Consider the following 21,435-nt stretch of genomic DNA (forward strand, 5'->3'; position numbering starts at 1 on the left):
TATGTGTGTCTCAAGGGGAGATATTAATGTCTACATGTATGTGTGTCTCAAGGGGAGATATTAATGTCTACATGTATGTGTGTCTCAAGCTGTGATGCCACTAACGCGTTACTAAGTAATGCGTTACTGTAATCTGATTACTTTTCCCCGAAAATAGTAATCTAACACGTTAATCTTTACAAGCCAGTAATCTGATTGCAGTTACTTGTCCAAGTGGCTGTGCGTTACTATTTCGTTACTATCTCATCATAATGCAGGCGGAATGCAGTATTTTCTTTCGTTTTCGACAGTCAAAAATACGTTTGGAGCTGTTTTCCTTGTATTGGGGAGTGACGTCACAGCACGCAACCTCAAGTGTTGTACCATGCTGGTGGGCGCGGCTGTTATTGTTATTATCAGGCTGACCTAAACATAGCGAGCTAGCAGGGAGACGCTCACGCTGGTAACGCTTTCTTGCACTGGAAGTTCAATCACTAGTCTACTACTTAACGTTTGTGTCAGCTAAGCTGGGTGAAAAAAACATTCACTATGCGGAGGAAACAAAATACTGTCTACCGCATCTGGAATATACAGCACAGCACGACCAAACGCCAAACGGATAGAAAAAAAACCAAAGCCGAAGCATCGACTTCTACAGGACTCGGAGGTGCACCAGCCAAACAGCAAAAGCTGGATTTCTTTACTGGATTTAAACTTTACTACCCACACTTGAAGTGCTGATGCACTCTGAAGGACACCCTGCAGGACACGACTGCAGGCCTTCCAGATGCCATAGTGCAGGTATGTTCCACCTTTGAGTTAAACATCTTTTGCATTGCACTATTCATGAACATGGAACACCATACTGCAGTATGTAGGTTGTCAGTAGCACACAATAATAAATAATAATAAATAATAATAATAATAATAATAATAATAATAATAATAATAATAATAATAATAATAATAATAATAATAATAATAATAATAATAATAATAGCATAGGAGGAGCAGTACCGTTTAATAGACTGTTTTTTAAGAGCATGAGCTTCAGATACTGGATAGACCTTCAAACATAAAGAACATTTTCTTGAAATATAACACTCCAACCCATCAAGTGCTCCTGTGGAACGGCTTTTTAGTCTGGGAGGGTTGGTGCTCACGCCTAGAAGGAACAGACTTTCTGACAAGAGGTTTGAGAAGATTCTGTTACTGAGATATAATCACTGGTTTACTCACCCCTCTCCCCTGTTTCACTAGGAACATTAGAACCATATCTGAATAGGGCAGGCCTCAAAGGTAGGCTACATATCAGCCTACATGTGGTGTTATTGACCATTTATCTTTTGTGAAATCTATAGATCTATAGATAGGCCTACCTGCCCTATTAGTACATTTTACTCAAACGGAGTACATTTTACTCAATTTTTTTTTGTCATTCTTATGTTGTGGCAGCAGCAGGGGGGACAACTTCGTAACCTAGTTACTTTCAAAGTAACTAAGTTACTCTGATAATCAAGTAATCAGTAAAGTAACTAAGATTACTTTTTAAAGGAGTAATCAGTAATCAGATTACTTTTACAAGTAATCTGTGGCATCACTGGTCTCAAGGGGAGATATTAATGTCTTCATGTATGTGTGTCTCAGAGGGAGACATTAATGTCTTCATGCATGTGTGTCCCTCAGAGAGATATTAATATCTACATGTATGTGTGTCTCAAGGGGAGATATTAATGTCTACATGTATGTGTGTCTCAAGGGGGAGATATTAATGTCTACATGTATGTGTGTCTCAAGGGGGAGATATTAATGTCTACATGTATGTGTTTCTCAGAGATATGAATGTCTACAAGTATGTGTCTCAGAGATATTAATGTCTACATGTATGTGTTTCTCAGAGATATGAATGTCTACATGTATGTGTGTCTCAGAAGAGATATTAATGTCTACATGTATGTGTGTCTCAGAAGAGATATTAATGTCTACATGTATGTGTGTCTCAAGGGGGAGATATTAATGTCTACATGTATGTGTGTCTCAGAAGAGATATTAATGTCTACATGTATGTGTGTCTCAAGGGGGAGATATTAATGTCTACATGTATGTGTTTCTCAGAGATATGAATGTCTACATGTATGTGTGTCTCAAGGGGAGATATTAACGTCTACATGTATGTGTCTCAGAGATATTAATGTCTTCATGTATGTGTTTCTCAGAGATATTAATGTCTTCATGTATGTGTGTCTCAAGGGGGAGATATTAATGTCTACATGTATGTGTCTCAGAGATATTAATGTCTACATGTATGTGTGTCTCAAGGGGGAGATATTAATGTCTACATGTGTGTCTCAGATATATTAATGTCTTCATGTATGTGTTTCTCAGAGATATTAATGTCTACATGTATGTGTGTCTCAGAGATATATTAATGTCTACATGTATGTGTGTCTCAGAGATATATTAATGTCTACATGTATGTGTGTCTCAGATATATTAATGTCTACATGTATGTGTTTCAGAGATATTAATGTCTACATGTATGCGTGTCTCAGAGAGATAATAATGTCTACATGTATGTGTGTCTCAGAGATATTAATGTCTACATGTATGTGTGTCTCAGAGAGATAATAATGTCTACATGTATGTGTGTCTCAGAGGGAGACATTAATGTCTTCATGCATGTGTGTCCCTCAGAGAGATATTAATATCTACATGTATGTGTCTCAGAGGGATATATTAATGTCTTCATGTATGTGTGTCTCAGAGGGAGATATTAATGTCTACATGTATGTGTCTCAGAGATATATTAATGTCTTCATGTATGTGTGTCTCAGATATATTAATGTCTTCGTGTATGTGTCTCAGAGAGATATTAATGTCTACATGTATGTGTGTCTCAGAGAGATATTAATGTCTACATGTATGTGTGTCTCAGAGATATTAACATTGCTAATCAGAATGTTTGGCCAGACTGCTTGGAGCCAGGAGACCAGAAAACCTCCCTTCAGTACCTCCATCACAACAAGTTTCTGTTCTGTGGCAACAGGGAGATAAGAGGGGGGACTGAGCCGTCACCTACAAGATGGTCTGGTTTTCAAGAAGGATGACATCTACCAGTATGGGGTTAGTTTACCAAATCAGTAGACAAGATCACATCCCTCGAGTGGTGGGACCTGGCGGTGGTCCATCTGATACTTGTAGGTTTTTGTTTGGTTAGTCCGGTGACAAAACAAACACTAGTTTTCTAAACAAAAATAGTCCATGGGCTGTTTCCTGTAGCCTGGCAACAGCATCCATGTGCCAAGGTTCTGGATGCACCCATAGATATATATAAAGACTAGATGGTGCAAGGCGGAGTCTCCCGCGTGGTTCACAGGCGGCCATCTTGCCACAGTTAACTACTGCTTTAAGGTGAGTGATCTGCACAAACAAAAATACTCTTAACTTGCTGAAATCTTGACGGATTTACAAACGGTTTGGTTTATTACAAACATTATTAACGTGGCTATGGTTGGAAACTCGGAAGATTTTTTTTTTTTTTAAATATTCTTTTCATATGAAAGTCCATTATAAGTATGCAGTATGATAACTACATCTCTGACGTTTTTAACAAACCAAACGGTTGAAAATTGAGCAAGCTATGGTTATTTCAATAGTACATGGACTATAGACATTCATGTTGTGAGTGGGCGTGCTACCCTGTGGCAAGATGGCCGCCATGTGGCAACGTCGGTCTTCGTTGGCCAGCAACGCGGGTGAGTCATCTAGTCTTTATATATATCTATGGAAGCACCACCTGGACTTCTTGCTCCCAGAGTACAGATGTGAACTCATTCCTACACATTTATCAACAGCTTAACACCCATATTTCTCAATTAACTCTAAAACCAGCCCATACAAAATGTGAATAAAAGGAAGGAACTGGAAAAGGAAATGGAGAAAACGATTACTTTCCTCTCATCCTAACAGTATAAATATATGACTGGAGTTTTTATGATTTGTCTAAGAAACTAGAATCTTAACAGACACTTGGACTGTAAGAAATGAATTCTAGAGTAGACCCTGGTATTGGTTTGTGTGTGTGTGTGTGTGTGTGTGTGTGTGTGTGTGTGTGTGTGTGTGTGTGTGAGTGTGTGAGTGTGTGTGTGTGTGTGTGTGTGTGTGTGTGTGTGTGTGTGTGTGTGTGTGTGTGTGTGTGTGTGTGTGTGCGGTTACTCTATATACCTCTGATCTCTAGTCGTCCCTCCATTCTGGTACCGTGCTGCACCAGACTCATCTCTTCCCCATTCTCCTCTCCTCGGGAAGAACGACAGTTGTTCCCGACATCTTCAAACACATCAAACATCTCAGATACTCTGGCCGTGTAGCCGGCTAGCTCCGTCAGCTAGAGAGAGAGAGAGTGAGACAGTGACAGAAAGATCGCGAAATAAGATAAGATGGAGAGACAGAAACGGAGCGAGAAAGAGATAGATCGGGAAGTAGAGACAGAAAAATGGGGAGAGACATACAGAGAGGGAGAGAGAGAGAGACAAAGAGACAGACAAAAAGAGAGACAGTAAAAATATATAACAGGTTAATAATACACCAATATTTCTGTTCTAAATGAATACCACATTAATATTCCACCTCTGACCAGAAAGCTTTACAGCAGGTAGTCAACCTGCTCCACCCCTGACCAGAAAGCTTTACAGCAGGTAGTCAAAATTGTTATAAAGATGTCATTTATTTATTTTTATCTTTATATTTTTATTTTATTTTCTTCTTTTCAATTATTTTTATTTATGTACAAGCTATTTTACTGGAGGTACCAATGAATGTACGTATTATTTCTATATGACAACAGTAAAAACAGACTCAAAGATGCTAAGAGAGAGAAAAGGGGAGGGGGGGGTATGTGGGTATACTTGTATAAACTTGTGGAGAAAAGGAATTAAGAATAACTGACGACAATGACGACCTAAAATGTGTACTGTAAAACCCAATAAAAATATTGTATAAAAAAAAACTGCACAACACATCACCAGTACCTAGCTACTGTAACAGCCATCCAGGATACCATTCTTGCACTGCTGCGCTGTTAAAAAGCAACACGCATCCAGGACATCTACTTTAAAAGACATTTACCTTAAACATGTTCTGCAAAGAGGGCTCAACATCACCAGTGACCCTACCCACCCCAGCTGCAGACTGTCTGCATCTTTATCTATACTTTATTCACCTCGGGAGTCAGAAGCAGCAGACAGTCACTGGAGCATGTCACACACAGACCAGTATTCCAGTGCAACATAGCTGAGATATAAGCTGGTCGTTTACAGAGTAGGGCTTTATAAATATACAGGTACCAATGGTCATCATGCCATCTGTAAATGAAGACCATGAACATTCAGCATGAACCCTGACCCACTTGGGAGTCTTCAATTTGCCTATAGTTATTTAATTGCCTGCTGCCCTAAGACTTGTTTGGGGTAGTTCCAAGGTCAAGGTCAACAGTAGGTGCCACATACAAGTGCCAAACACCATTGGAAAGCTGGGTCCCTAAGGAATAGTTTCAGATGCAGCTCAACATGTATGTCAATCATTTTTTATCTTGCCTATTCAAATGATTAGAATTCTGACTGTATAGAGGGCGGCTTAGGACATTATATCTATGTGTAATGAATAATGATGCCATTGCCATGATGCTCAATTATGTCTCATAAGTTGTTGCAACACTTTTTGGGTTGATACCATTTGTTACATAGATTTGGTGAAAAATTACAAACATTGTGACCACTCCATTTTTGACAATTCACAAACATGGTCAAAAGTCCCGTGAGGAATACCACATTAAGACAACAAGACCTTGAGGAATACCACATTAAGACAACAAGACCTTGAGGAATACCACATTAAGACAACAAGACCTTGAGGAATACCACATTAAGACAACAAGACCTTGAGGAATACCACATTAAGACAACAAGACCTTGAGGAATACCACATTAAGACAACAAGACCTTGAGAAATACCACATTAAGACAACAAGACCTTGAGGAATACCACATTAAGACAACAAGACCTTGAGGAATACCACATTAAGACAACAAGACCTTGAGGAATACCACATTAAGACAACAAGACCTTGAGGAATACCACATTAAGACAACAAGACCTTGAGGAATACCACATTAAGACAACAAGACCTTGAGAAATACCACATTAAGACAACAAGACCTTGAGAAATACCACATTAAGACAACAAGACCTTGAGGAATACCACATTAAGACAACAAGACCTTGAGAAATACCACATTAAGACAACAAGACCTTGAGGAATACCACATTAAGACAACAACACCTTGAGGAATACCACATTAAGACAACAACACCTTGAGGAATACCACATTAAGACAACAAGACCTTGATGAATACCACATTAAGACAAACAGACCTTGAGAAATACCACATTAACACTTTGAATGCCACTCACGGCTTTTCTCGGGTTTACCCCGCGCTGGTTGAATGCCCATCACGAGAATATTTGTTTTTTCTTGTTTTTTTTATTTTTATTAGCGATCTGAAATCATATTGCATCAAGCGAGCCTACCGTTAGAGATCCAGTCACCCCAGGCTCTCAGATGTGAAAAAAGCGCCCCCTATCGTCTCCCAGATGGTAAATCACCCTTTTGGATTGGACTCAATGAAAGTGAATGGGAGAAAGGATTTCTGACTCCACATTTTACGTCTCACTCACGCAGCCGGCATCGACCGGCATCACTCCGGAGCCTGAAGAGCAGCGGGGATTATGTGTTCTACTGTACACACGGTTGATCAATACAATGATCGATTTTTTCGAATGGTGATCAGGAATTGGAATAATCCATTTGGATACCATCTGATCTCAATTAAGGAATCTATGTTATCAGTCTCTTAGGATAATCAGACTCGTTTTCACGGATATATACCGGTAAGTGTTTCCCCTATATGTGATATAGCTGTTTTGACTGTAAAAGCCATCAGGAAATAAGAGCAGCGATTATCAGCGCGCGGCACAAGCGTGCGTGCGCACACAAATACTATCGATTATCTAGCGTTTATTTGAAAACTATTCATAAATAGGCCGACAAATGACAATGTTTTAGAATATTCCAGTAAAAGGCGATTATCATAGAATGGGTTGTTTTTTCCGCGAAAACAAGTGATTTTCAAAATGCTATCAAACGGAAATGAAGCAATATAAAAAAACAATCTGCTTTGACAATGTTGACTGGAAAATTAGTCTTTGATAAACGACGGGCAGATTAGACACATAGCCATAATTGAAAACATAGATTAGGCGATATTAAGTTAACATTGGAGTGGATTTGGGCATTCAAGGGGGTAAAAAGGAAAACACGGACTGGCTCTCAAAGTGTTAAGACAACAAGACCTTGAGAAATACCACATTAAGACAACAAGACCTTGAAAAACACCATAGAGAAAAATCAAGCTGTGATTTGGTTACAAAAACGTTTGACATTTGGAGATTTCTGCAAGTGCATTTTTCGGTGATAGGATTGCGAGCACTTCTGTTCGGGGAATTGCTCAGAAACACACTGCCCCTTGTGGTCAATAAACCTAGGAAAGCCATACATACTCTGAATGACATAGGTCTCTAGTTTGTGGTTGTAAAGTTTCATGAGGCTTCAACACTTTGTGACCCCTGATGACCAAAGTTCGGCTATATCTTCCGGTGTCATCAGCCACTCTGTTCCTTTTCATGTTATCATTTTGCAGGTCCATAACGAGTAGCATTAGCTTAACACTATGGCGACCGCAGTCTTGCAGCGATTTAGGCCTCAGAGGACAGAGGATTGTAAACAAACCGATGTACTTTCTAAGAGATATATATATCATTTATAGTATTGCTATCTGTCCATTCTCATTGTCACTTGAGTGCATAAACCGTGCCTTCATAATGGCTTAAAGAAAATAAAAATCCATCGGTTGGTTGTCATTTTATAGCGTCGTGAATATAAGGTATATCGCGCTTTTCATCTAGGCTTTTCTTCAGGAGGCTGCAAAAAAGGTTAAACGTTGGCGCCGTTATATCAAACGCCATTTCTGCTGTATATATACGAATGAAATAAAACAAACTGCGTAGCATCCGGACTATTACAGAGCATCTATGGATGAAATGGGGGCGGCGGGGAACGCCGATCAGTATTATTGATTAGCAATAGAGTGTGCGTTCAGGTAGCCAATGTCAGTAGTCTATCACGTTAGGTTATAAAACAATGTCCAATCCAGCTGTAATTTGGGGTAATATTATCCTACCGTCAGGCCATGTGATCGCCGGCAGCATTTCCTCACCAGTCATCGGATTCTGGTAGATCGATATGTACATTGGCTAATCATAAATCCCATTATTCCACGCTGAAAAATACGTTCTGCAAGCTGATCAAAGATGGAGGGTCTTCATTTGGAATCAAGGCTCTATGATCCGCCCACAGGACTGTAAAAGCATTTTTTTTTTAAATCCCCTCAATGATACTGCAGTGGAGCGATGGCGCCCCTAAGCGGATCTGGCCGGTACTGCATGTTTCGAAAATCCAATATGTGGAAAGATCCTGCAAGTGGATCGGGGACCTAATAAGCCAGGGCTGTACGCTAAGCTTTTTCACTAGGGGCACACTTGCCCCTAAATGAGAAATTTAGGGGCAAAAAATATTTTTTAGGGGCACATTTTTAAATAACAATTTTACCATTATTTATATCGATTGTTTTTGATTTAAAAAAAGTCTGCGAGACATCGCCACCACGCAACAAGTCTAAATGCTCGCTATATGCAACCAGCTCCACTGTCTGTGTGTACTCGAGTAGCCTCCAGCTACGGCCAGGATTCCCCGGAGCTGCAGCTGGACCCTATACTGTAGCCTCCAGCTACGGCCAGGATTCTCCGGCACTGCAGCTGGACCCTATTGACTATATTCAGCGTGCCCTCAGCTCGAATACGCATCGACTCAGTGTTATAAGACATTGATATCAGGAGCTATCTGAACTATTTAGTTTAATGGGACGTTTCGTTTTGAACAGTAAGCTAACGCGAGCTATCATGCACTACTAGACTTACTGGAGCATTTGTTGATAGCTATCAGTAGCTAGCCGGCTCACCGAGGTCCCAGTGTCCCACTAGACTAGTGTTTACAACAGCCACGGGTGCGGGAGGGAGGAGGCGCAGCAGACGCCGCAGCTCTCTCCGTGTGTCTGAGTTCAGTTCAGTTCGGCTCACTATAGGAGGTTGAACGCGTCGAAAATATGAAGCAATACTAACTTTACTTTTCTTCATAGCTAAATCAGCCAGTCTATCAGAGTGAGTGCTCAGTCGATTGTTCCCGCTGATCATGCCTGCTGAGTGCTCACTGCTCAGCTCGCGTGAGTGACGTCATCGCGTCATCACACGCCTTGGATAATTTAGGAGTGAAATGCGAATGCAAGGCTTGAAAGCACTACTCGCAAGCCCGCCCCCAGATAATATTTACCAATCGCAACGGCCAATTAAAGGGGCAATTCGCGACGATATCATCGCAGTGTACAGCCCTGTAAGCGTTATAAATATGGAATAAAACAATAACAACTCGTCACGAGTATACTCGTGGCTCTGGACCACAACGCATGGAATCGAAACACGTATATACTCGACTCGTGAACGGATGCCATAGTGTTAAGCGAAACCCTTAAATGTAATGGCTGTGTTTCTGCTATTTTTCCCCCCCCCCCCCACTTTTTCTCCCCATTTTCTATTTTTCTCCCATCCCAATTTCGTATATCCAATTCTTCCCTCCCCTGTCTTGAACGTTGCTAGACTATGCCTCCCACTGGTCGGCTGTAGTGAGGACAGAAGCCTTGCATCACGTGTCCCCTCCGGTACACGAGGAGGCAGCCTGTCGCATCTTTTCACCGCAGCAGCTCGAACTCTCAGTGGCGAGGAGTCACTTCCTGCTTCCGTCGCACAGGCGTCACCAAACCGACCTGTAGGAGTCGCTGTCCACAACGTCAAATCCCCACCCACCGGCTTTCCCACCCTCTAACACTTGCCAATTGTGTTAGAATGAACGACCGGTCAGCCGGTAGCAACGCCGAGAGCTGGGCTCGAACCCAGCGTCTCCTGCGTTAGAGGCGAGCGCCTTGATCAGGCCTTGGGCCTGATCTCTGCCAACGACGAGAGGGCCTACCTGGAAGAGGTAGAGAATCTGTCACAGTGGTGTCAGGAGAACTGCCTCTCCCTGAACGTCAGCAAAACAAAAGAGATGATTGTGGACTTCAGGAGGTCGGGGGTCAAGGACTACAGCCCCCTCAGCATCGACGGGGCACCGGTTGAGAGAGTGAACAGTTTCAAGTACCTCGGAGCCCACATATCCGAGGACTTGACATGGACCACACACATTGACAGTGTTGTGAAGAAGGCACGACAACGCCTCTACTTCCTCAGGCGCCTAAGGAAGTTCCAAGTCAGTCAGAAGATCCTTAGGAACTTCTACTCATGTACAATAGAGAGCATCCTGACTGGCAACATCACCTCCTGGTTTGGGAATAGCACTGCACAAGACCGTAGCAGACTACAAAGAGTGACACGTTCAGCCGAACGCACAATTGGAGGGGGGCTTCCCACCCTCCAGAACATTTACAACAAGCGGTGCAGGGGGAAGGCGAAGATAATCATCAAGGACTCCAGCCACCCGAACAACTGCCTCTTTGAACTGCTGCGGTCAGGCAAGCGATACCGGAGTCTTAAGGCGAGCACAGAAAGACTCAGAAGAAGCTTCTATCCCCAGGCCATCAGGCTGCTAAACGAACAATAAACACTATGCAACAACCATCAAATGCACACAGCACGCACACCCACACACTCACTTAAACAAACAACACACTGCAGCACCCACTCTCCACACTTTAGAGCACACAAACACACTTTATATTTATTGATAAAGGATTTGCACTACAACTCGTACACCTACTGTAAATTGTACCTAAATTGCACCTCATCCCATTTCTGCCTTGCACTATATAGTATTGTATATTAGTACACTGCACAGTATTGTATATTATATGGTAACTCAGTTACGTCTATTCTGCATCGAACATTGTACATATGTCTATACTGAACACTGTGACCTCATTTTTTACTTCTAATTTACATGCTATACTATGTTATTTTATTTCATACTTATCTTGTCTTGCACAGTCTCTGGAGCGTAACAGTAAGAAGCATTTTGTATAAAAGTATTCTGTACTTCTGTATGACAACTATTAAAGAAACTTGAAACTTGCCCACTGCGCCAATCAGCCGCCCCTTTCTGCTCTTTCTTTGTGGTAAGAGGATATACTGTATGATACGACCTTATGCATTTCACTTTGACCTCTTTCTTACCCTAACTATCTTTTTGACTATTGCTTTTTATTCTTGTATGGAGCCATATTTGTAATAAACTATCATATTGAACTTTAGAAATCATCTCCTAATTATTATAATATTAAATATATATATATCAATTAAATACACACCACCTACGGCCACTTAGAAGGGCTGCACGCATATGCTAGGATCCTTTTGTTTATTTCTCCTCAGCTTTTAACTGCATGCAACCCTACATCCTCTGCACCAAAATGCAGGAGTTCCAGGGCCCTCATTTATCAATAATGTGCAGAAAGTGTTCTATTTTCGTTCCAAAGCACGGAATTTAGAATGTCTCTACGCACAGAAAAATCGGGATTTATCAAACGTGCATGCACACTCCGTGTTGATAAATACCAATTGTTCTTACCATCTATGCTCGTGCACGATTCTAAGCATTTGCATACAGAACCGCCCCTAATTAACCATATAATGGTCATGAAACACCCCCATGGGAACATGCCTGTTTGTGGATGTGGAATAATGGCTATAAGCAAACTATGAGAAACTTCACTGAGAGCGAGATTGATCACGGAGGTCATCTAACCCACAGATTGAAGGTAGAAAGCATTTCGTTGTGAACAATCTTATTTGGAAACATGACACAAAATAATAGTATTTATCTTTTTATTTTAAACAATATTTAATCGTATGATTTTAAATATTTGTGCACCGGGAGCCAAGGGTGTTGACTGACAGTCCTACAGAACCAGCACATTGACAGAAATAAATGACAAGCTGACCCGACATTTGCACTGTAATAACTGAAATTGTTGTGGGTCGCAGCTCAAAATCAACGCTTCTCTTAGCCTGCTTAATTTTGCAAGTTGCCGTCACTCATGTTTTTTTAAGACAACATATCATTGTTTGATAGTAGATTGAGTAAATCCTTAATGATCAATCAATCCAAAAGAAGCTAAATATAATAATAATCTTTCTCTGAGAGGAAGATGACAAGAGGAAAAGTGGAGAGAGGAGGAGAGAAGAGGAGGAGAGTGGTGAGAAGGAGATAGGCAAGAAAAGAAGAGGGGCAGAGGTGATCCTACCTCTTTATAAGAACTCATGATTCTCTCCACAGCGTCGGCTCCAGCGTTGAGGAGGTTTCTGGCTGTAGTGAAGGCCTGAGTCCTCTCACTGACCAGATCCTCCTCCTTCATCACCAGCGCTGCCTGCTTCACCTCCTCTGAATCTACACACACACACACACACACACACACACACACACACACACACACACACACACACACACACACACACACACACACACACACACACACACACACACACACACACACACACACACACACACACACACACACACACACACACACACACACACACACAGACAGACAGAGACAGACAGAATTAATGAGGTGTTGTTTCATTTTCTGTCAGTCTCAGAGGAGGGAGAAGGTCCCTCCCAGTTCCCTGCCTCAGATTATTTTAATGTAATTATATACTCATGATTACCTGCCTTAGATTATTATAATTATATATTTTTTTATCCTCTTTTTCTCCGCCTGATTTTTAAATTTTTTCTCCCCATCCCAATTTAGTCGTTATGCCAATTCCCCCCCTCCCCTACCTGGTTGTTGTGCGCATGTTCCTCCTACTGGTCGGTACAAGGGAACCCTGAAGTCCACCACATGCTTCCTCCGACACATGTGGAGACAGCCAGTGGCTCTTTTTTCACCTGGCAGCGAGGACTCTCATTGGTGAAGCGTAACGCGTGGGAGGTCACGCTGCCTTCACCATTTCCTGCCTTTCGCTGAGCAGGTGCCCAGACCTGACCTGTAGGCGTCGCTGTCCACAACGCCAGATTACCACCCACGACTTCCCTCCCCCTAAGGGCTTGTGTCCACAGCGGACGTTTTATGAGTTGTCAGCTCCTTTCTGTCATTCATTTCTATGCTACAGACGCGACAGGCGCGCTCCTTTTCCCAGCGCCGCGCCTCGCGTTTTAGCGCTCTCGGCGGCAGCGTTTTTGGGCGGAGCGCTCCCAGCGCTTCAGGTTGAAACTAGTTCAACTTTTGGAGAGGAGCGCGCTCATCAAGGTAACTTTTTTCAGCCGACCAATCAACATCGAGGAAGTGGCGTAGCCGCGGCAGTCGCAAGCTTATTTTTTTTGCTTTTCAAAGCGGTCCGTCTTGAAAAAAACATCCGCTGTGGACACAAGCCCTAACTCAGCCAAACGAATTAGTATGACGACCGGCCCAAGCCGCAGGGCAATGCTGACTCCGGGAGTCGAGACCGCAGCCTCTTGCATTGGTGACGACCGCAATCTCCGCTACACCACCCGACCGCCTTTGCCTCAGATTATTTTAATGTAATTATATACTCATCAGAGTAGTTGTGCTCTTGTGAAGACTAGCAAGGCTTATGGGTATTGTAGTAGTTACCATGGAAATGAGTAAAGATCACAATATAAAACACATTCTGAAATATGAACATTTACTGTTATTGGTTAATTAAATAATCTATCCCTCCGTCAAGTATTATGAACCTATTAGTGCCGTCAAGCAACTGTGACTTGGTTGTTTTATTAGAAAGGAGCATCCAGTGTATATATTCATCATGTTTGGAGTATCCTCTATTTATAAATTATTATTTGTATACTGTAATTTTATATAGCAATTTGATTTTATTTGACGGGACAATAGTGCTCACCATTTATGTCATCACAACTTTGTACCTCAGCGCTGACCTTCATTGTTTGTTTGTTGTACTGGTTGTCCTTTTTTATTGCTCTATTGTCTGTTAAGTCTGTTAACTGCCTGAGCTGTTACTGTGAGGATTGGTTCTTTCCCCACCACAGGCTTCCTAAAGTACTGTGATGATTGGTCCGTTCCCGGCCACACGCTCCGTTCCTTTAAGGTACTTTGTTGATTAATTGCATTCCCCGCCACGCTCCGTTCCTTTAAGGTTTCTGTGAGGATTCTGTGATGATTGGTCCGTGGCCGAACGCACACTTCTAAGTCAAGTATCAATTACCATCACGCACCTGATGTGTGTTCTAATCAGCGCCCCAGAGGGCTTTATATACTCTTTTCCCCCTAATATCGAGGTTGGATCGTTTTGAATATTCCCTGCATCTGCCTTTCTTTCCCGTCGCTGTCTGTTGCTCCCCAGGACTCTCGTGAAGTATCCCTGTTGGAGAACCTGATTCCCCGTACGAAGCTACGCCTCGTTTATCTGCCCGCTTTACGCGTTGCGCTCTGGTGAGTTTTGGAAACAGTTCTTTTTGGATCACTCGTTTTTGTGTGTTTGTGAAACACCGAAGAGATCCCGTTTTTGTTATACTGTTCTCACCTATTTTTCGTTGTTGGATTTACACCTTGGATTACCGTATTGTTTTTCTCTGACTCTGCTAACTGTGTGTATCACACCGAAGATCAAGTCACTTGGATATATTGTTTGGATCAGTCACCTCTCTGTTTCTATTGTGCGCTGAGCTAACTGGGATTTCTCTCTCTCTCTCCGCTTCCACCTGGAGTGTATGCTGGGGGGATCTGCAGAGCGGCTCAGACGTCACAGGCAAATTCCTCACCATCACCTTCTGGGAGAATCTGCAGAGCCGCAAACATTCTTCACATGCCAGATTCCCCGTTTGTTCTGTTCTCCACCTAATTCAATCTTGTGACTCTGTGAATAAACACGCCCTTGTTTTTGGCTAACTCTGAAACAACTCTCTCTGTGCCGTTGCACTTGGGGTCGGTTACAAACCCTAACAGTTACTGGATACCTGAATTTCCCCAAGGGGATTAATAAAGTATCTATCTATCTATCTATCTACCATATTTGGAAAATCATGTGTACATATTTACCATATTTGGAGTATCCTATATATATATATATATATATATATATATATATATATATATATATATATATATATATATTTGCCATGTCTAGAGTATTATGTATATGTATTTACCATATTAGGAGTATTCTGTGTATGGAGTATCATGTGTATATATAGTGACCATGTATGGAATATCCTGTGTATATATTATCAAATTAGGAGTATCCTGTGTATATATATATATAAATGGTGGTATGAATATAACATATCTGGAGTATCCTGTATTTATATTTAGAGTGTCCTGTATATATACAGTATTTACCATGTCTGCAGTATATATGTCTGGAGCATCCTGTATTTATATTTACCATATTTGGAGTATCCTGTAGCAGTTATAATGGGTACAGCCACCATGAGGAGTCCGGAGGCGCTCCAGAGATACTTCATTAGAAACTGTTCCAACATGACGTACCACAGACGCTTCGACAAGATCAGGTTGATCTGGGAGCAGAGGGAGGCATAGCTCCGCTGTAACTGGGCCATCTCCACCTTAAAAACAAACACATACTGGGATCAGGCCGACATTATTTGTCAAATTGTGAAATTAACTCAGCGTTTAACTGAAAAATTCATAATTATTGTTATTATTATTATTGTGGGATAATGATCCCCTCCCCCCTCAAACAATCTCCCAGCCATGTTCCAACCTTCGTGTGTCACCTGATACAATACCCCCCCCCCTTTCTAAACTCACCCCTCCCTCGTGCCCCCCCCCCCCCCTCTCGTGGACCCTCTCCCCTCCCGGAGACAGACGGATCACACCTTCAGCCCTATCCAGCCCCCAACCCACATTCCCCCCCCCCCCCCCCCCCCTAACTCACCCCCCCCCCCTCCTTGATTTCTCCAACTCAACCGTCCCTCTCACCTGATACCCCCCCCCCCTTTCTAACTCACCCGGCCCCCTCCAATATACCTGGGCCATTCTACCCAGAATCCCTTTCTCTCTTTACTACAGGGTTCCCACAGACATTGCAAAATGAAATTCAAGGACTTTCAAATACTTTTCCAAGCACTATTTTTCATTTTAAAAGGGCATTTAAAAGGATACAATTCACTTTTAAATGCTGTTTTTTATAGAAAGAAAATCAGATCCAATATTATTTATGGCTTAAAACCAATTTCCGACAATTAGCTACACTTTAAATAAAATAATTATATTTCTTGATTCAGATGGATGAACAAAACTTTCAATGCGAATGGTTGATTTGAATTTCAAGGACTTTTAACACTTTCCGTGCCAGCCGTGCCAGTCCTATATACCCTGTTGCGTGCCACCGCTCTATTCAATGACAGAGCTCTCACATTTGTGAACGCATAAACTATATCTTAAATTATGGCTATGTGTCTAATACGACCGTCGCTTATCAATGACTTGTTTGTAGTCAACGCTCGTTTTTTGAAACTTTCAGGAAAAAAAGAGATTCTGCAGGAATCGGGCTTTACTGTAATACACAAAGCACGTTGTAATTTTTCAGCCTGTTTATGAATCGTTTTCAAATAGACGCTAGATTATCGATAGTGTACTTATGCACGCTATGGAAGCTTCTATAGAAGCTTCTCAACGTCCATATCTTGGACTATGCAACCATCACGGAATGCTTATACAATTTAAAGCAAACGGTTGACAATTTGGACTTGAGTAATTTTCGGGGTCATCACTTCAGCTCAAGGAAGAGCTGTATTGCTGCTGTTTCAAGGGCAGCTTTTCACGGCAGTGTACTCATTTGAGTATGCGGTCCAGCTTGACGACCACCCTAGCTGTTCCCATCGCAGCCCCGGCGGTGTTAGAGGCAGAACTAGCGTAACGCGCTGTTTGGGCGTAGAGAGAGCATACGTCAGTGGCCAATCAGATCGCAGAACCCGAACGCGGAACTGCAAGTTTGTTGGTAAAGGACTACACGCCTCCTGGAGACATCAGGCCATTGTCCTCGTTGAGTCATCCAGCTATAACTGATAATAAACCTGTGTTTAACCAAATCTATATTTGACTAAGTACATTCATTGATCCGAAGTATTCTTCCACATTATTGTCATTAAAGCGGCACTTCGCCAAAAAGCATTGCTAAAATAATTTATTTTTAATTTAAATTTTTACATAATCTCACACATCCAAAAACCATTTTGCACACATTCATTTAGTTTGAAAGTTATTGGGAATAAATGAGTTTGAATATGGCCACCAGTGATGTCATCAAGGACATTGAATCCTTGTGTTAATTACAGCTCCATGAAATGATTTAGATGAAGAAATAGCAATACCATGTCTTATAGGGACTGCTACTTTATTGTTTCATTGAGTTGCAATTAACACAACAGAGTTGTGAATGTGTTTTTGGTTGTGTGTGAGATAAATCAGCATTGTTTTTCGGTGAAATGCCCCTTTAACCCTGTGTCCGGCATAGCAGAGCTGGATGTGATGATCTGATATCCTATTTATACTTTTACATAATTAAAGTGCGTCATTACTTGTATTATTAGTAATAGTAGTATCATTACCTTGTGTCCACCGTAGAAAGCGATCTCCTCTGAGTTGGCGATGATTCTAGAGTGCATGTATCTCAGCTCTCCCTTCCTGCGCGCCTCCTCTGCCACCAGTTTACCAAAGCGAGGGGAGCAGGATTTCAGGATCTTGGCAGTCATCCCCACCACAATGCCCGCGATCACTGAGGGCCAGGTAGTGTTGGCACCTGGAGGATATTGAAACGATTCAAAGATTATCATGATGATGATAATAATAATAATAATAATACACTGATTGGCCACTGCAGCATATGGGGGGGGGGGGGTTGTTGTGTTACGGTGAGAGTTGACTCCAGTTAAACTTTTTTGTGGAACGCCGCTCTTTTTTGGGGCGACCCCATGCAGTAACAACTGCCAGAGCTCAACGTAACTACCTCCATCCAAAAGAGAAGCAACTACCTCCATCCAAAAGAGAAGCAACTACCTCCATCCAAAAGAGAAGAAGCTACCTCCATTCAAGAGAGGGGCAACTACCTCCATCCAAAAGAGAAGAAGCTACCTCCATTCAAGAGAGAAGCAACTACCTCCATCCAAAAGAGAAGAAGCTACCTCCATTCAAGAGAGGGGCAACTACCTCCATCCAAAAGAGAAGAAGCTACCTCCATTCAAGAGAGAAGAAGCTACCTCCATCCAAAAGAGAAGAAGCTACCTCCATCCAAAAGAGGGGCAACTACCTCCATCCAAAAGAGAAGAAGCTCCCTCCATTCAAGAGAGAAGCAACTACCTCCATTCAAAAGAGAAGAAGCTACCTCCATTCAAGAGAGGGGCAACTACCTCCATCCAAAAGAGAAGAAGCTACCTCCATTCAAGAGAGAAGCAACTACCTCCATCCAAAAGAGAAGCTACCTCCATTCAAGAGAGAAGCAACTACCTCCATCCAAAAGAGAAGAAGCTACCTCCATTCAAGAGAGGGGCAACTACCTCCATCCAAAAGAGAAGAAGCTACCTCCATTCAAGAGAGGGGCAACTACCTCCATCCAAAAGAGAAGAAGCTACCTCCATTCAAGAGAGAAGCAACTACCTCCATCCAAAAGAGAAGAAGCTACCTCCATTCAAGAGAGAAGCAACTACCTCCATCCAAAAGAGAAGAAGCTACCTCCATTCAAGAGAGGGGCAACTACCTCCATCCAAAAGAGAAGAAGCTACCTCCATTCAAGAGAGAAGCAACTACCTCCATCCAAAAGAGAAGAAGCTACCTCCATTCAAGAGAGGGGCAACTACCTCCATCCAAAAGAGAAGAAGCTACCTCCATTCAAGAGAGAAGAAGCTACCTCCATCCAAAAGAGAAGAAGCTACCTCCATCCAAAAGAGAAGAAGCTACCTCCATCCAAAAGAGAAGAAGCTACCTCCATCCAAAAGAGAAGAAGCTACCTCCATTCAAGAGAGAAGCAACTACCTCCATCCAAAAGAGAAGCAACTACCTCCATTCAAGAGAGAAGCAACTACCTCCATCCAAAAGAGAAACAACTACCTCCATCCAAAAGAGAAGCAACTACCTCCATCCAAAAGAGAAGCAACTACCTCCATCCAAAAGAGAAGCAACTACCTCCATTCAAGAGAGAAGCAACTACCTCCATCCAAAAGAGAAGCAACTACCTCCATTCAAGAGAGAAGCAACTACCTCCATTCAAGAGAGAAGCAACTACCTCCATTCAAGAGAGAAGCAACTACCTCCATCCAAAAGAGAAACAACTACCTCCATCCAAAAGAGAAGCAACTACCTCCATCCAAAAGAGAAGCAACTACCTCCATCCAAAAGAGAAGCAACTACCTCGATCCAAAAGAGAAGCAACTACCTCCATTCAAGAGAGAAGCAACTACCTCCATCCAAAAGAGAAGCAACTACCTCCATTCAAGAGAGAAGCAACTACCTCCATTCAAGAGAGAAGCAACTACCTCCATTCAAGAGAGAAGCAACTACCTCCATCCAAAAGAGAAACAACTACCTCCATCCAAAAGAGAAGCAACTACCTCCATCCAAAAGAGAAGCAACTACCTCCATCCAAAAGAGAAGCAACTACCTCCATTCAAGAGAGAAGCAACTACCTCGATCCAAAAGAGAAGCAACTACCTCCATTCAAGAGAGAAGCAACTACCTCCATCCAAAAGAGAAGCAACTACCTCCATTCAAAAGAGAAGCAACTACCTCCATTCAAGAGAGAAGCAACTACCTCCATCCAAAAGAGAAACAACTACCTCCATCCAAAAGAGAAGCAACTACCTCGATCCAAAAGAGAAGCAACTACCTCCATTCAAGAGAAGCAACTACCTCCATTCAAGAGAGAAGCAACTACCTCCATTCAAAAGAGAAGAAACTACCCTGGTAAATGCCCCCCCCCCCCCCCCCCCCCCATCCACCCAACCCCCTCCAATGTACAGTTTCTTCCCCTTCGGATATATATTTTTTTATGATCTCTTTCTCTTACACAGTACCGTATATTTGTATGTCTTGTATGTCATAAATGTCTTGATGAATCGAAAATGGAGGACCCGACCTGATGTAAACAAGACAAAAGTCATTTTCTGGTCTTCATCCTCTTAGCAGTTGTTAGTATTGAGCTGTACTGTATTGTACCCATTCTGCAATCTGTTAATAAAGTTTTCAATCAATCAATCAAACCCCCATTCAAAAGAAGCAACTACCCCCATTCAGGAGCGACGTGGTGTCCATAGTCCAACCTAGTCAAATTCAGTCTATATGGCTCTGCTTGTGACCTTAAAGAAACCTTATAATGATTTACATGAGGTCATGTGGTTTTGACAAGCAAATAAAAACACATGCAGACACACACATGCACACCTTTCACCTGGACAGAGCATAAACACTTCCCCTACCTTTGCTCTCAGCGGTGCGTAGCAGCGTGTAGCAGGTCACCACTACGTCCAGACAGGGTTTGGTCAGATTGGAGTACAGATGAGCCACAGAAGAAGCAAACACCACAACATCTTCTGTCAGAGACTGGTCTGGGTTGGCCAGTCTGCCATCCATATTACTGACACGATAGTATGTCTAGAGAGAGAGAAAGGGGGGGGGTAGAGAGAGAGAGAGAGGGGAGAGAGAGAAAGGGAGGGGGAAAGGGGGGACAGTAATCCTTTTTATGAGAATAGTGACTTGTGCTAAAAAAAAAAAATAGCAACAGACTGACAATATACAATTAACACATTGGGCGCCAGACCCGAGATTTCTCTGGTTTTGGTCGTTTTTTCTTTTATTCTATTTTTTTTTTATTCATTACAGGTTCACGGACCTCTGTGTTACCATAGGAAATCATTCTGAGATCCCAAAAGTGCAATACCGGCCGCATCCTGCTAGGTGGCAGTATCGCCCACCCTTTGAAACCTTATTTCACACTGTGTGTTACATTGTATATGGTCCGGGCGAAAAATTTAGACCAAGCCAAGTAAATCGCTTCATCCACCACTACGAAACACCTTCAGCACACTTGAGGCATATCTTGTGCCACTTCATGTCAGGGACCCAATCGACATCAATACTGGAAATCGCGATCAGACAATTGGAATATTCTTTTTGGGATACCTCCTAGTAAAGGTAATATGACATCAATCCTACTTTGATCCAACAATGATTTCACATCGATCGCAACGATCATATGTAACGTACTCCAAAACGTATGCCGTTGCTGACGATCAAAGCATAATG

The 21,435-nt window shown here is 42.2% G+C and overlaps 1 protein-coding gene across 1 annotated transcript in view; it reads right to left on the reverse strand.

Annotated features, from left to right (window-relative positions):
* abcd1 (ATP-binding cassette, sub-family D (ALD), member 1) overlaps nucleotides 1–21,435 on the reverse strand; it is a 45,691-nt gene that overhangs the window by 12,512 nt on the left and 11,744 nt on the right. Inside the window, 5 exon segments of the mRNA XM_084333192.1 lie at nucleotides 4,204–4,363; nucleotides 12,439–12,581; nucleotides 15,563–15,743; nucleotides 17,751–17,941; nucleotides 20,610–20,784. Of these exon segments, the coding sequence (XP_084189318.1) occupies nucleotides 4,204–4,363; nucleotides 12,439–12,581; nucleotides 15,563–15,743; nucleotides 17,751–17,941; nucleotides 20,610–20,784 (850 nt within the window).

Source organism: Notolepis coatsorum (assembly GCF_963971535.1).
Source record: "Notolepis coatsorum genome assembly, chromosome: 17".
In the NCBI taxonomy this organism is placed as follows: domain Eukaryota; kingdom Metazoa; phylum Chordata; class Actinopteri; order Aulopiformes; family Paralepididae; genus Notolepis; species Notolepis coatsorum.